The sequence below is a fragment of the Schistosoma mansoni genome, chromosome 1 (assembly GCF_000237925.1).
Source record: "Schistosoma mansoni strain Puerto Rico chromosome 1, complete genome".
NCBI lineage: Eukaryota > Metazoa > Platyhelminthes > Trematoda > Strigeidida > Schistosomatidae > Schistosoma > Schistosoma mansoni.
The window spans coordinates 50508892-50526410 of NC_031495.1; the positions used below are offsets into that span (position 1 = coordinate 50508892).

The following is a 17519-nucleotide window of genomic DNA, read 5'->3' on the forward strand; positions in this document are numbered from 1 at the left end:
GGATGCATTGATCACATCTTCACCCTCTGCCAAATGTTAGAACACCGTCATACTTATTGCAGGCCAACAATCGTAGTGTTTCTTGATATCAGGGCTGCCTTCGATTCGTTGGACAGGACTGTTATCTGGGATTGTCTATTGAAGAAGGGTGTGCCTGAGAAGTTTAACATCTTAAAGTCCCTGTATACGAACACCTCAGGCAGAGTGAGGGCATACAACCACCTTTCTCCCTTGTTCCATTCGAGAAGTGGGGTTAGACAGGGTTGCCCGATCTCACCATTCCTCTTCAACTTTGCCATCGACGACATCTTGGAAACAGCTCTGATGGATGTAAGTAATGGCGGTGTGGATCTGCTGTCTGGAGAAAGACTTCTCGACCTTGAGTATGAGGATGATATTGTTTTACTGTGCGATAATGCCCAAGGCATGCAATCCGCACTTAATCAGTTGGCAATCAGTGTCCGCAGGTACGGCATATGCTTTGCACCCTCCAAGTGCAAAGCACTCATACAAGACTGGCAGGATTCTCATCCTGTAATCACCCTGGGTGGTGAACAGATTGAAGTAGTTGAGAAGTTCGTGTATCTAGGTAGCTACATAAGTGCTGGTGGTGGCGTGAGTGATGAGATTGATGCACGTATAATGAAAGCCAGAGCGGCTTATGCCAATCTGGGCCATCTTTGGCGCCTTCGTGATGTTAGTCTGGCTGTAAAAGGTCGGATCTACAACGCGTCAGTGAGAGCAGTTTTGCTCTATGCTTGTGAAACCTGGCCTCTCCGAGTTGAGGATATTAGACGTCTCTCTGTGTTCGATCATCGTTGTCTCCGAAGGATTGCTGACATTCAGTGGCAACACCATGTTAGTAATGCAGAGGTCCGGCATCGTGTGTTCGGGCGCCGAGACAATAATTCAATTGGTGTCACCATCTTGAAACACCGACTTCGGTGGCTTGGACATGTTCTACGAATGTCGTCCCAGAGGCTTCCACGTCGTGCATTATTTGCCGACTCTGGGACTGGTTGGAAAAAGCGGAGAGGAGGTCAGTGTATGACATGGTGTCGTGGCATGAAAGAAAGCTGCAAAGGGCTAGCTTCTGTTGGTCCTTCACGACTCCCTGGCTGGGGTCCGAGAGATGGTGCAACACAGTGGCTAGAGACGTTATCAGATATGGCTCAGAATAGAAGCCAATGGCGGTCCTGCTGTAACCTTCTTCTACTTTCTTCATAAAGAGTGGTCATCATTTCCTTAATTGAAAGAGTCTTCCGGTTGTACATTTCAGATTCCCCTATCATTACTCTTTTTTTCTTTCTTTTTTTTCATATTATATATATATATATACATATGCATCTTACCCCTTTTCTCCCCCCATTCTCATTGTTTTGTGTGGGGCATTTGTATCTGGTGCCCTTTTGTACCAATATTTATGTGTTTAAATAAATAAATAACCCTATCCGACCCGTATTTATTCTGATCATGGATCCTAAATTTTCACTTAACATATAATCTGATTCAAGTTAACTTTTTATATGAGTCATATCAACATTAACAATTTTATTCTATTTTGTTTGACAATCCTAAATTTACATGCTTCAACTTTAAACGATGCATTTCTCCCCAAACCTTTCTATTCTCGGGATTATTAATTTAGAAATATAATTGTAGAACCTGAAGAGAATTTATCGAAAAGAGTGTTCTTCGTTCAAATATTAGTCTTTTAATATGATGAGGATCTTTAAATAAATAATTCATCGTGTGAAGTAATTATTAGGTTTATTGAAGGCACATAGTAGGCAGAAAGACGAGCACAACGATACAAACATATAATTATGAAGCAATAATATGGATTATAATCCGTCAATTGGCCCCAAGAGTTGGACTTCCGTCACTTTGCTCTACAACAGCAATGTGTTATTTGATCACTGTTTTCATGATAAACAGTGCAAAACACACCTTTGAATAATAATAGAGGATAGCAATCGGGAGAACACACACTATGTGGCTCCAGGAACAAAAATATATCAGAAGACAGTTTGCTAATGATGGTTTAATCACGTTTTGACGTTTGACCGGTAACATCTTGTGGTCATCCCACTGTCATTGTGATGAAGTGTGCCTTAGACGTGATCAGAATTCCGAAATAGCTAGCTTTACAAAACCTTGACAACATTGCTTACTTTGTCAGTTTTAGTGTACAACACTAGCATAAGGCGAATAATTGAAGATTTTTGAAATGCTACTATTCTAGACCTTAGAGATATCCATTTAAGGGGATTTACTCCTAACTCTGTATACTCTCATGAGTACTTTCTTCATGACCACTAATTCCATCTTTTTTTGTCTCCATTGTAATATATTTTTCGATTCCGTTAAGTCTAGAGTATTTTCCTCTTATTCTACCATAGTCTTTCTCTATTTCTTCTGGAATTTCTGTAGTTTTATTGTTTCAAATCCCTTAAAAGTCGATCAAATGCCCTACATACTCCTGTCCAGGAGCTATTACCTACAACCTAGACTCAGATTGCATTGAACTAACACTTTCCCAATTCGGTTGCAATTAAGTTTAGAGTAAAGTATCTCACTACTTAAATAACACTAGCGAATAATATCTTTACACAGACGACATGTCGCACTAAGAATTTGGTTCATTCAATACGCGAGAGAAGTATAACTTCTGACGACGTTTTAACTCTATGCTTGTTATTTCACATCCATAACTTGCTACACTAGGCTTGCCGGAAAATAGCACATGTTACGTTTGTGGAGATATATCACAGAATAAGTATTTCTGGAAGTTTCCAACGTTGGTCTGTACATGAAATTGTTTTACGAAACATAATTCATTAAGCCGTTGTTTGCATCCTTGGGTTAGGTATATATTCTTATCATATGGATTTAGCACAGCTTCGAATCCGTTAAGCTGAACGCATAAGGGTTGAACGTAGTGATACTTGACAACCTCAAGCAATATAAAGAGTAAGAACAATTGACATAATTTGTTTAAACGCATCACAAATGTAGTCAAGGTTTGAGGAGGTTGTTTTTCATCTGATACACTAGGTCATGTGTTTGCGCTACCTTTTCTAATTTATATATATATTCAATATTTCAAAAAATGACGGCCTACTTGTGTTTTATAGATAGTTTGAAAAACGATTATATATTTTGCCAGCTTTTTAAATCCAATTACTTGTGAATTTCACCAGTAACAAACAAGTTAAAAACAGATAATAACTGAGTTATTGATTTCGTCATTGTGAGATGTCCTTGACCAGTTCTTTTCCTCATCGTCTCGTCTTTTTGTTGAACGTCCAACTAGATAAGATAGTTTTCTATCAATTTTTAAAATAATACGAATGTCCTTTAACAAGAATATCTCAAAATTTTACAAGCCCGTTGGCTATAAAATTGCTCCTGAAATGGCTTTGAGAGGCTGTGAAGACCCCTTAAACCCAAACAGTCGAGGTTTTTCGAGTGATCCTAGATCGCCCTTCAACAGGTTAGGCGCTACTAGTGGATTAGATAACACGGATACATTTGGGACAAGAAATCAAACTGTTGCTAATGAAGTTCAATTTGGGCTGTCCGATGAAAGTAGCAGCACTTCTCTTTCATCTTCCTCTTCTGACCTAATGAGCTCCAGTGTAACTGAAGGTAAGTGCTGTGAAGAACACCTATCCCTTACACGAGAAATGGCTATAAGGCTTTTGAAAGAGTACGTCAAAAACTTGAAGGACTTTTCCTCTATGATGAGAGAAAAACAATCAACAACTTTAAGAGATACTTCCACTTCGCCGATACATTCACCTGTTTTAGACAGTCATGATAAACAGAAATGTGCAATAAAACGAGATACTCAGAATTCTGATAATACGGTCAGCCGCCAAAGACCTTCTTCTATGTTGGGAGTAAGCGATATGCATCAAACGCCACATGATCTCGCTCAAAGCGATCGAGCTAAGACTCCGACGAGCTTTTTTAGCTCTTTAGACCATGTTGTCGACATACCAGTTGCTTTCATGAAGAAGCAAAATTTCACAGCACGTAGCGTTTGCAAGGTCATAAAACAGCCAGACAAACCAAGTAATTATTTGGAAAAGTCTCACTCCACCAAGACCGACAAACATAATTGGTTTAACAAGAATGGCTTAGACTCAGATGATTCCGGTCAACAAACGCCAGTTAATTTTGAGCCCGGTCTACAGACTGCTGTGTTAAAATCGGAAAAACAGTAAGTTATACCATTTTCTGTTTGTTCAGTGCTCATTTTAAAGACGTTTTGATCCTTATCTAGTAATATGTGGGCTAAATTTCGCTTAATACTATCAGCCAATTCATTTTTGGCTTATGTACACATCAAGAAAATCTATAATTATGTAGCAATGAAATGATAAGATTCAAAACCTTTTTTATTTACTTACGCTTGTTACTCCTAATCTAGTATAGGTCTCTGACCAGCACTCTCCAACCCACTCTGTCCTGGGCCTTCCTTTCTAGCCCCATCTAGCTTTTGTTCATTCTTTCCATATGTGTTTCCATTTCTCGGCGTAATGTGTTCTTTGGTCTTCCTCTTTTCTATTGACCTTCAGGGCTTGCTTTGTGACGCGATTGGGTGCTTTCCTCACCGTTTGTCCTATCCACTTCCAGCGCTTCTTCCTGATTTCTTCCTCCACTGAAATCTGGTTTGTTCTCTCCCACACTAGGTTGTTGCTGATGCTGTCTGGCCAACGGATCCGAAGTATTTTGCATAGACAACTGGTAATAAACACTCGTATCTTCTGGATGGTGGCTCTTGCTTTGCCGATCTGCGCCCCCACACCTGCATCAGATCCACCGTGTTCATCGATGATGCTGCCCAGATATGTAAACGTTTTCACATTCTCCAAAGCTTCTCCACCAAGTGTAATTCGACCGGTGCATGCTGTATTGTTTCTGAGTGTCTTGCTTTTCCCTTTGTGTATATTGAGACCTACTGCTGGTGAGGCTGCTGCTACCCTGGTCGTCTTCTCCTGCATTTGTTGTTGTGTGTGTGATAAAAGAGCCAGATCACCTGCGAAGTCTTGGTCGTTCAGCTGCATCCTAGCTGTCTACTGTATCCAGTGCTTCCCTCCAGATGTTGACGTCCTCATGATCCAGTTGATCACCAGGAGAAAGAGAAAGGGTGAGAGTAAGCAACCTTACCTCGAGCGAGTCAGTGAGTTGTCCTCCATGAACGATTTTGCAGTTTAACCCATCATAGGATCTCCGTATGATATTGACTATCTTCTCAGGCACGCCGTAGTGTTGAAGAAGCCTCCATAGTGTTGTCCTATCCACACTATCAAATGCTTTCTCACAGTCAATGAAATTGGTGTAAAGTGATGAATTCCATTCAATTGATTGTTCCACAATGATCTGTAGAGTTGGTCTGTACACGATCGATCCTTACGGAATCCAGCCTGTTGATCTCGAAGTTAGGCGTCTACGGAGTCCTTCATTCTATTGAATAATATCCTGCTGAAGACTTTTCCTGGTATTGAGAGAAGAGTGATGCCGCTGTAGTTATCACACTTGGTGAGATCGCCTTTCTTTGGTATTTTGATCAGAAATCCTTCTTTGCAGTCTGTTGGTACTTGTTTTTCATCTCAAATCTTACTGAAGAGAATGTGGAGTATCTTTACAGTTGCTGCTACATCTGCTTTCAGTGCCTCTGCCGGGATGTTGTCTGGTCCTGCTGATTTGCCGCTCTTGATTTGTCTGATGGCCATACCGATCTCTTCAATTGTTGGTGGGCCAACATTGATTGGGAGGTCTGTGGGTGCTACTTCGATGTTGGGTGGGTTCAGTTGAGCTGGTCGATTCAAGAGTTCTTTGAAGTGTTCTACCCACCTGTTTCGTTGTTCTACGATGTTGTACCTTGTCGTTTTCTGCTCTTGTTCGGCTGGTATTGATCATCCCTTCTTTCTTCAATCTTATCCAGTGTATCAACAGTGATCCATTCTTTGTGATGGTGCTGCTTGTGGCCCAGAGCCTCCTGATATGTTCAAGTGATTACCTCTTTTATCCCTTTCCAGTTGCTCTCCACACTAGTTTACTCTCCATTGAGGAGATCATGAAAGACCTGGAACTTGTTGTTAAGGGCTATATTGAATTCGTTGAGTTTGTCAGTATCCTGAAGAAAGGCCGTATTAAACTTTTGTGGTGTCCTCCTCGTTGTCCAGTGCTTCTTGAGTTTCAGTTTCATTTTGGCGACGAGCAAGTGATGATCTGAGGCTATATCAGCTCCTCTCTTGCTTCTCACGTCCTTCATCGTCCTCCTGAACTTTTTGTTGATGTAGGTATGCTCGATTTGGCTTTGTGTAGTGTGATCCGGTGAAGTCCATGTAGTTTTGTGATTGCGTTTGTGTGGAAATATAGTGTCGCCTATGACTAGTTTATTGAAGACACATAGGTTTGCAAATCTCTCACCATTTTCGTTTTTTTCTCCCAGTCCATGTCGTCCCATGACGTCTTCGTATCCAGTGTTGTCCATTCCAACCTTGGCATTGAAATCTCCTATCAGAATGGTCAGTTCCTTTGTTGGGCACTTCTGGACGATCAACTGCAGCATATCGCAGAATTGATCTTTAACGTCTGCATTGTAGTAGGCGCGTAGCACTGGATGACGTTCATTGTAATTCCCGCTTTCTTTGTTTTGAAGGAAGCTTTGATGATCCTGGATCCATGAGATTCCCATCCTATAGGTGCATTTTGTGCTTGTTTGGACAGCATCAATGCAACTCCTTGTGTATGTGTAGCATTTTCTTCTTCATAGCCGAAGTATAACAGAAGTACCCCTGAAGCTAGTCGTTGTTGTTCAACCTGTGTCCAATGTGTTTCACTGATCCCAAGCACCCTCAGGTTGTATTTCCTCATTTCCGCAGCAATTTGGAAAACTTTCCAGGTTTATCACATTGTCCAGACGTTCCATGTACCTATATAAATTATTGGTCTGGTTGTTAGAAGGTGCATCGGCCTCATGACTTGCGAAGGAACTCCGCTTTCATCCTGAGGCGTCATAATTCTTCCTTCAGCTCCCAGGACAGAGTATAAACGGTTTGAATTATTCTTCCCGGTTAGCCCCCAGAGGGGCTACAGGCGGAGTTTAGGCTTTACTAAAATCTTATAGAACTCGTTTCAGCTATCTGCCGGTATACAAGAACATTTTAAGTTATATGGATGAAGCAATAATGTTACATGGCGTCTTAAAGAGTATGTAAGTTCTTACTTCAGTCTGAAACCTTTCAATGACTGTTGCCTGCTCCTGGATAAAGTTGATACCTGGGACACAATACAGTAAATTTCTGTTCAACGCGCCTTTGCTAAATACTATTTTAAAGTATGAACTACAAATGACCCGCTGTTATTGATTATGTAGTATTTGTGAATAACTAAAAACTTAAAGCACTTTATTTCACGCTGGTCACGATTTCTATTGTGAGCAAACTAACTTTAAATTTCTTTAAAAAATGAATGAACACACACAAATGGATTGATAAGCAGTTTTTATCATTAAAATGTTACCAAAGAACCCCAAGGTTTCTCTCCTAAAAGTCCATGCTGGAACGTTTTAGTGTCTTTTGTTTTGTAACAGTACGCAGTTATGATCTTGTTGTGAAATAGTTGTAAATACCCTCTTAATCCTCATTTAAAAATAGTGAGCGATTTTAAACTGTGTTTCTTCGCAAGTATGATGAGGAAGTAAGACAAGCCAGACTTTTAAATGTACCGTGGACCTCCGATCAGGGAAAGATGGGCTAAAACAAGTCAATCTGTTGACCTTCCAAAAATAAACTATCAGTCAAGTAATTTCTCACAGGCGTTTCTCACTTTAAAGCAGTCTAGACCCAAATGATTACTAATATTGTGTATATTTACACAATTTAACTCGGTCATCTGTTTGTTTTGACCTCAAAAGGATAAGTCAGTGATCTCTTTTAAGTAGCTGACCCTGTTTCAGTTAGGTGAGAATTACCTCGAACAAAGTAAAGAAATCTCAGTTGACGAAATGGTAACCAAGATGGGAATCCGGTTAATTAGTCGACAACTTTACTGGTAATTAGACATTTTCATATGGTCCATAAGTCATCGATTAAATGTTTATTTTTTTAGTCCACTTTTGGAACGCTTTCACTGGCGTAGAGAAAAAATCATTTTTAGGACAGCATAAGACTAATCCTGAGCTAAATAATTTCATATGTCATATCCTTTGTTAACGTGTTCCAACAGTTTATAAGTATATGCAGGAAACAAACTTCCGAACTGAATTGGTAAGCACTCAATTTTCTAATATATTATCCTCTGGTCTCACCGGTTTTAGAATAGAAACACAAACCGGTATAATGACAAATAAGTCACTGTTTATGATACAAAACACTGAAATTACACGAACCGTAGTCTCAGGCAAAACATTGATTGAAGATAACAAAGACTCAAACTTTCACAGAAAGAACTGAAGATTTAATTTGTGACTCGGTTTTTCACAACCTTGATCAATTTTGTTTAACCCCTTCATACATTAAACTAGTTCATGCTGACTGAATTATATGTCCCAAATAAAGTTTGATACACTTCATGCACAAATTTATTTAGTACCTGGTTTTTAGGAGAATCGCTAAAATCTTAGCAAACTGGATCGAGATCCATTGTTGCACTTTTTTTATGGTGTAAAAACATCCCTTTAAATAACTGTCTGATACTTAGACACTCTTACCTTGAACATGAGTATTTTGGAATTTTTTACAAAATCGACATCAGTAAGAAAACTATGAGAATTGAAATCCCGACCATCTAGCCGTTCAAGTTCCATTCGACATTTACATCGATCAATAACTGAATGATGGTTGATATTCTTTATCTTTTACCTTTTCATCCTGTAAAGTGTGACTCCTGATGAAGATCTAGAGTCGTTTTCTCTACAGACTTAGGAAACTAAGAATACATCAAACATCAAATGATTTTTAAGTACCCGGGACGTGAAAACCTTGACAAGGCCCTTGAGAGCGCGTTTACACGAAATTTTCTGTTCACTCATTTATCTAAGGGTTGCATAAAACTGAAACTATGTGGTAACACTTGACAGGTTTTTTGAGTCTTTCTTTGCAGAATGATTTGCATAACCACTTACTCAGACAATAGGCCTTGTTTTAGACATAATGACACTTATAAACAGTGTTAATGGTCACTGAAAATAAATGTTATTAGCAGCGACAACGTAAAATTCATTAAGAAATAAACTACAATAACGTGCATGAATGTGTTACCACGATTCATGTGGCGATGGGACATTGATTTCGTGAAAACTGACCATGTAGTATTTAATGTTAATAAGTAGGACAAGTATTAACTTGCCTACTCAGGTAGACATTCCACTTTGGACATCGATATTTGTTACATGTAAGTAAGTTCTTTTATCCTTATCACCAGGTACACAAGCGAGTTATGAACAAGATACTGTCTTCTAAATTTTATCTGATTTTGCTAATTAAGGTTAGGAAAACCAAACATATAAATATTTTCAAATTACTAATCAAAGAGCACGACTTCAGCCACCTTAACATATTTTCAAAAAGTATAAAGATCATTCTGCTATCTTGTAGATTGATATAACTTCCATTATATTAATAGGTATTTTGGTTACACGATTCGGTTTTATCGATAAAGTTTTGTTGTACCTAAATGGGAAACTTTTATTAAATTATACATACGTCAAATATGAGTACATTGATGCTTGAGACAATTTAGAGGTATGGCCAATCAAGAGGGAATAAAAAGTACCCGGAAGTAATTATATTCACAAAAATGAGTGTGAATGAGGTGAAGATGGGGAACTGTCTCAGTTTAGTTTATATATTGATTCCAAACTGTATTCTCGATGTTGTGGAAAGAGTTTTGTATTTAGAAGCTTGTTAACTGTAAAGTCCCCAACTCTTTACGTTATTCACTTGAATGTCATATATTATGCAGAATTCGGGGTTCACCTAAAGTAATTGGTCGTAAATGAGAGTCAAAACATGCGAAGATAATGAGTGTTGAGTTGTTCAAACATGGAAATTGTTATTAAGCCTAGTACGAATTCGGAAAGTAGTATTATGAGTATATTCGTTAGCAGAACAACTCAATTTGATTTTCAAGGGAAACCAAATATATCATTGGTTTTCTTTCTGATATAAGAGATTCTTTTATAAAGTTATCGGTTAACACAGAAGATCTTCAGAGAACGAAAAAATTAAATACTATGCTTAACCATAGGGTATGACTGAAGTTTATTTTGAACGCCTGAGGTTCCAAACAGTTCTGATCTAATTCTGTCCTGTTGTTTTATAACCAACCATATATGGTTATGATATGATGTTTCTTATGGTAGATGTCTCTTAAAGCTGGGAACATAAAATACGGATCTTTTTAGATTTTCCTAGTTGTTTGCTGTTTGATGATAACTTGAAGACTTCAATGATTGTGTTCACATTATTTGTAGTTATCAGCTTGAGAAAGACCCCGGTAACTCAGTGCCTATACTTTCATCTACCAGTACATTGGATAACAATCAATCTTCAAAAGATTGTAAAACGGAGACACAAAATCACTTGGATAAAATTGTCATGGTGCCACCACAACCTGATATTCTGAGATTCGAAAGTGAGTGTAGTGATTATTGATATTGTTGTTATTATATTTGATTCCTATAGTTGAACATAAGATTTTTGAGGTGAAGGATTTCAAACCTCTATTATCTATCCTCAAAAAATTTTACAGCTGGTAAAATGTAGATCATAAGCAAAGTTTCGAATAGAATAGAGTGCCCTATGTGTTCTAGATAAGTTTGTGATTTGCTAACATGCTTTTTTCACTAGAAATCGTGTGTTCGTTTAACTGCTTACATGGCCTACAAACAAACATATCAAACAGTTTATTCTTTAAACCGCTAATATTTGATTACTATTTAGACCAAAAAGTTTATGTCACGTACACTTTAGAAAATTTACAGTTAATAAGTATTTCAGAACAAATGAAGCACATCATTTACTGAAGAGGTCAATTGAGAGTAAAAATATCAGAAGTTAACCTAGGCATGCAACATTAGTCATTACTAACATAACCATCAGATACACGTAAATAAATCCGTGGTAACTATTCAAAGAGGTAAAAATGCTTTCACAATTCTATTTTTTGAATGTTTATGAAGATAATGGAGTTCAGATTAAAAATTAATGACGTGTCATAAAACCAGCTAGCCTACAGAAGTTGGCTGGAAAAAACCTGACAGTTTTAGATCGCAGATTCATTTTTAAAAGTAGATAGAAAAGAATTAAATATTCGTAACTTATAAAATGTAGTCCTGAAACACTAATTGTAATTCACTATGATCGCATCCTTATTTCATTCTTCTAAATGCTTTCATGGTTACGGTAATAATTCAGATTGACTAATGAAGCTTTTCAAGGTTACTTCATCCCAAGAAGGATTTGTTTTCCTGAATTTAATGATTAGCTTTATTTTACAGACTATTCTTTAGCCATTATGTTCATTTATTTATTGCACCAAAGATTATGTAGAAATACTAACATGTATTCCAATGAATATCAAGACTCATAAATTACTTTTGTAAACATTCATGTATGTTAGAAGATTCATTCATTTAATATGATAAGCTTTATATCTGGTGCGTAGAAAAATAAATAAATATTGAACGCTACGTGTCTCTTAGCTCTATCTTCATTCTCAATGCTTGATAACAATCGATTAAATACAAACACTCGCAGAGCTGAACAAACATGTCAATAGGATTCTTACGACATGTTAATTAAATGGTTTCAGATATTTAAATATTGTGTATCTGGAATTCAAGATTCGCCTATTCATACGTACTAGGTAAAAAATATCTTTTGTCTTTGACACAGGTAACAGATAACCTGATGATCGTAAGTGATCATAATGTCTAGAAATTAAATTCATTTCTGTTACACTGTCACAGTGTAAAGGTTAATAACAGATTTTACTTACCCTTTATGTATGAAAATCTTTTGTTTGGTTTTTTATTATATTATACAGGACCTCATAAACCTAATGTTATAATTGCGGATGAAAGACTAAATGGAGAGGGTGTTGTTACAGAAAAGCAGTCTGAGGTAAGTGCTAGTCCTAGATCAGTAATGAAAACACAATTTTCGAAAAGTATTTTTAATGTAGTAAATTCACTTGTACGTTTTGGATGTCATTATTAAGCACTTCTCGAAATGTCTAAATATATGCTCTGTCCATTTTTATGATAATTGGATCAAATAGCATACTATAATGTCTTGCCATTTAGCTAACCTCATCAGAAGTGAGAATGAAACAACTGCATCACCCACTTTTAGATAACCTATACGTTGCTTTTTTCATCATATAGTTTGTGATCATTTTATTTTACTCTTGATGTATATATGATACTGATTACATGGAATTTTCTAGTTATTGGATTTTCATATACGAGATATAATCTGGAAAAATATGATCTGTAAGGAATGAAACTTGACTTGTTATGTGCAAACTTATGTTTAGCAAAGCAATAAATGTGTCTGGTTCTTTTCAAAATAGTCGATCTGATTTCTGGGTCCGATCGATAAAATCAATTTTAAAGGAGAGTTACTCGAGATGAGTCTCGTTCAAGTGACAATATAGCCATAGTCCAACTTAAAACGTTACTGAAACTTTGCACTACGTGAAAAAGTTGGAAATTTCATTTGTTTCTCTAAAAGATACATTTCCTTTTATTTTAATTGTCTATAGGCAGCTCTTAGTTCACCGAACCAGTTGTTTCACATGCAAATATCCTCTGACTTCTCAAGAACAGAAAGACTAAGAATAAAATCACCCAGTCCATCCTACTCCAGTTCAGTTGGATCGTCTGCAAATTCATTTCAATCAATTCCTCCGAGACCAGAATATCATTCTAGTCCTACATCACAAACAAAAGCACATCATTCAGGCGCACTAAGGTCAAGTTCTGTACAGAGAGTGATACCACATTCTTCTAAAGAAACTCTGTGGATCAGAAATTCATACAATACACCATCCCAAAATCCATACAGGAGTTTGGTTAAAAGCTCCTCAAGTATACCTTTAAGTGGAACTCCAAGTAACTTAGACTCTGTCATACCTAAGATTACTTCACCGTTCTCTCAACCCATATCCAGTTCTAACTGCAATGATTATTTGGAATCTGATGCCAACCAATTACCTAAAAATGTATTGAGCAAAACTGACTTCAGTAGCGCCAAGTTCAATAACAATGTGAGTTTACTTTTCCTGTTGTGTCGGATGTCAAAAGTTTTAAATACGGAAGGTCACCACTGTCAACATTGTTGTAAATCGAAATAAATACTTCACGTTTACTGAGGATAATTTTATGTGTTAACATTATTAGTTTATGTGATTACTCTAGAGTAAAGCATGTTTGTTTCTCAAACAATAATTAAATTATGTTATGATGTCGATACCTAATTGTCATACCATTTAGATGTAGGTCTTTTCTAGCAAGCCATTTATTATTTTACGGACTAAATAACTATTCGCCTATTTCTACACGGAACCAATCACTACGTTTTAGCTGAATGGTTTCTTTAATCGTTTAATAAAAGGTAGTGAGCTATTTTTCCCGGGAATTATTAGAAATGTTGGAATAACTATTAAAAATGCTAAAAATATTTCAGTTTAAGTATATCACACTGTCTTTTGCATGAATGATAAAAAGAATGACGGTAATATGAGATAATGAATGAATTTTACTAATATACAAAGTCAAACAAGTGTTACTCAGAGGAAGCCTCTTATAAAGAAATAATCGCTGTACAAGCCATTCATTAGCAAATGATGTTTTACTTAAGACATTAAAATTAAATCACATCATAGTTCGATAAGAAAGTTTGTACACTTCAGCTGGTGTTTGTTTTATTTATATACATATGTCTTAAGTGGATTTTATGTAGGAAAAGTCAGGAATTTACAAATCCTAGTCATATGAAAAATACAATATTGAGTATTTGTATATGATTAAATAAAATCCGAATTGGCGTGAATATTTGTGGTGGTTTATAGTTGAATTATATCTGTAACATATGGGCTTCATTAGTGAATATGAGGTATCTATGGTTTAAACTATTTATTTGTGTATTATGAAAGTTTACAAACTTACAAATGCTTGCCTTATTGAAGAAATATGGATAAATTCTTTTATTTGGTACGTAAATGACGTGGTTAATATTTTGCATTTTTGTACTGCTAACAGCTGTTCCATCATTTTTGAAAATGAGATAATGTTCCCATTATAAAACAATGGGTTCGCAAATTTCTCATCTTGGTCACTTTTTTTACAAATCTAAAGTCGGATCAATTGTTCAAAATTTTTACATAACCAACCTACAAGATAAGTCTGTAATATATTAAACTGCAATCAAACAATGTGTAAATGCACTGTTTTGTTATATTATACACTATTTCTTGTTGTAACCTAACGAACCAAATTTATGAAAAGACCAATAATTGAAGATGTCATGTGATTATTGAGAGTGTGTAACATGGATAGGGACACATCGGTTGTACAACTTTTTTACCTATCGACCTGACATCAAACGTCAGGTAGTTAAATAGTAAGGAAGTATAGTCAATTAATCTATTGAAAGTGTAATTAATAGGCCAAATAAATTAATTTTTTCGTTACAGATTGAAGAACTAAGAAGTGACAACCTGGATATAAAATACATGTAAATCATTGATCTATTGTATTGTGAAGCTCGCTTATACGATTCCAATAAACTTTCGATTATCATAGTGAAAGTTGTATGAGCTCTATCTTATAAAAAGGATTACATAATAAAGTGCCCAAGAACTTCAAAGGTCAAAAACGGGTTATTTAACGATGGTAGAGTTAAAGAAAAACAATAAGACGGAGAAAAGCGCCCTCGTTAAATTGTCTTTAACCCTTCTTTGATGGTATAATCGGTTCTTTTCGTTATAAATAATTTTAATTTTACCGTCTGTTTGTAGAGATATTTTGATAAGAAAAGTCAGTTTAATACAGCCTGTCTTTTGTCCTACTTTTGATTCTCAGAATTTCTAAGAAACACTAATTCTTCTATGAAAATATGAAACTTATGATTTTTCATTAATGTACGACACATTTCGTGTTATATATCTGATAAATCAGACCAACTTACATCTAGACTATTTTCGTGTGGCATTTCAGTATTCGAAGTAATTAGATTTTTACCATATTTTAGCACTTAGCGACAACAAAATCCTATTTTTGGTCTAAACAAAACTCATTATTCAAGTATCCATACATACTTATAGGTTTGACTTACTATGATTATTCCACATCATCCTTTACTAAAGCCAATAAATCATGTCAGATAATCAGCTGATAAATGTCCACTTGTAACATTATGTGAAGTAGCTTTTTCGCTAATATCTAACAGAAAAGGGGATTAGACATTGAAGTTGAATGATCGTTTTTGGTCAATTAACTACCATAACTTTCTAGACACCTATTGATTTTTTCCACTGAATTATTTTCGTTTTTTAGTAAGTTTTTCAAAGAAATACAAAAATAAGAAAAACACAAATACACCTAGTTTTAATTAGTTTTAAGTGAATTCAGCTCAACTGTATATTGGCTGAAAACTTTCAAACACCACAGATCATAAAACGACTTTTTCGCGTGCTTCTTTTTGTTTTTTTTTCTTCTTTACCATTTCTTACATTGAACAGACAGACATATATGTTAGTAAATCACTGGGAAATACTCAGTAAGATTAATAGATAGTTACTGATGAAGTGACAAAAAAATTTACGAAATAGTTCGATTCCCATTCATTGTGTGTATACAGTTGGATAAAACTTATGATCATTTTATGATTTTCTTAGTGAATAAATATTAGTGTTTTCAATGAATAAACTGAATTTTAAATAGAAGACATACTTTTCTGAAAGGTATAACAAGATTATTTCAGCTTCAAAGTAAACACAATACCAATTGGTCACTTGTTATTTAAAGTTTTTCACTATAAAATCAAATGTTGAAAATATCTACTTTTTGTAATAAAATACTTAGGATTAACATCGATGGGAAGATTCAAACAAACAATACTAAATGAATTTAAACTTCACCCCATTGCACAAGCAAGTGGCTATCAGGACTCAGTGGCCAAGTGGATAACGCGATGGCGTTTGAAGCGAAAGGTACTGGGTTCGAGTCCCAGAGTGAACATCAACTCTGAGATGCAAGTACATCCAGCTGACGGGTCCAAAATAGGACGAAACGCGCGTCGTGGATTCCACTGCTAGCCACTATCCATCTTTGCTTACTTAGGATTAATAGTTTATGTATTTAATTAATTACATCATTATTTGGAAAAGTATCTTTCCTATAGTAGGTAAATAAATAGGAATATATTTGATCTTATATATATATATATATATGTATATATATATATATATATACTAAGGTTTTTGTTTTCTTGACAGAATTATTTATGCATGTCAATAAAATTACTTTTGATTGGCAAACTTTTTATTAGGAGTTAAAGGATTAGGGTGTTTTTAGTTAAAACAGTTGTTTGAACATTTATATTATTGTATTAAATTATACTGAAGTCTCGAATTTCATTACTTGTGATGTTATAGTTCTAATAAATTGAAATTTTCAACATTAATTACTTATAATGTGGCCAAATATAAAATTACGAGTTGAGTCTTTGTTTTACATTTTATTCGTTTGATCAGTGATGTGAACCAATGATTGGTACATAATAAAATCTTCACCTACGGTCCTGGGTTCCTGAGATTGACGATCTTAAAAACTTCTAAAATGCAAGGAGATCAAAATAACTAGTGTAAATCCCTGTATTTTGTGTACTTAAAGAGGTATTTAACCTCGTCGCATGCACCTATTATTGTAGGCCAGCATCAACATCAGCCACAGTTAAATAGATTCACCGCATGGATGTCATGTGTCAAATTCCGAGGCATTGCTCCAAAATTGATTAGTTTAAATAGGAGTAAGCTGGAATGAATTTAATGATGATCATGTGTGATGGTACACTATTATCATTGAAAAAAATTAGCCTAGAGCTGAAAATCAAGATCTTATTCATGAGATATCTCAGCTTGATGAGATATAAATGCTCTTAACATAATAGTTGACGTGAAAATGTTACCCACGTACCATTTGAGACCTAAACCAACCTTAAGTAACTGACTTATCAAAATATTACCCACAATTTAAAAATTAAACTTGTATAAAGGTGTTAATTCGTGTTAGGGTACTTATTGATACATGTGGTCTAACAGTTCAGAGGACAAGAACCATTTATAAAGCTTTCCACATTCTGATGTGTTAAGTAATTGATATTTCAATCTTAGAGTAAATATTAGTTTTTAGTAGTTATACCGAAATCTTCGTCCGCTAAAACGCGGTGATTTTGAGCTATACTGAAATACTTCGGTTATAAGAATATTTATTC

At 35.6% G+C, this 17519-nt stretch overlaps 1 protein-coding gene across 1 annotated transcript; it reads left to right on the top strand.

Moving 5' to 3' along the window:
* Positions 1-3058: 3058 nt before the first annotated feature.
* Positions 3059-17177, top strand: Smp_049740 (hypothetical protein; the record flags this gene model as incomplete). Its single annotated transcript, XM_018794748.1, has 5 exons — positions 3059-4228; positions 10493-10653; positions 12067-12143; positions 12787-13290; positions 17121-17177. The coding sequence occupies exons 1-5, from the start codon at positions 3354-3356 to the stop codon at positions 17175-17177; spliced, it is 1674 nt and encodes a 557-aa protein (XP_018649129.1). The 5' UTR covers positions 3059-3353.
* Positions 17178-17519: the final 342 nt, after the last annotated feature.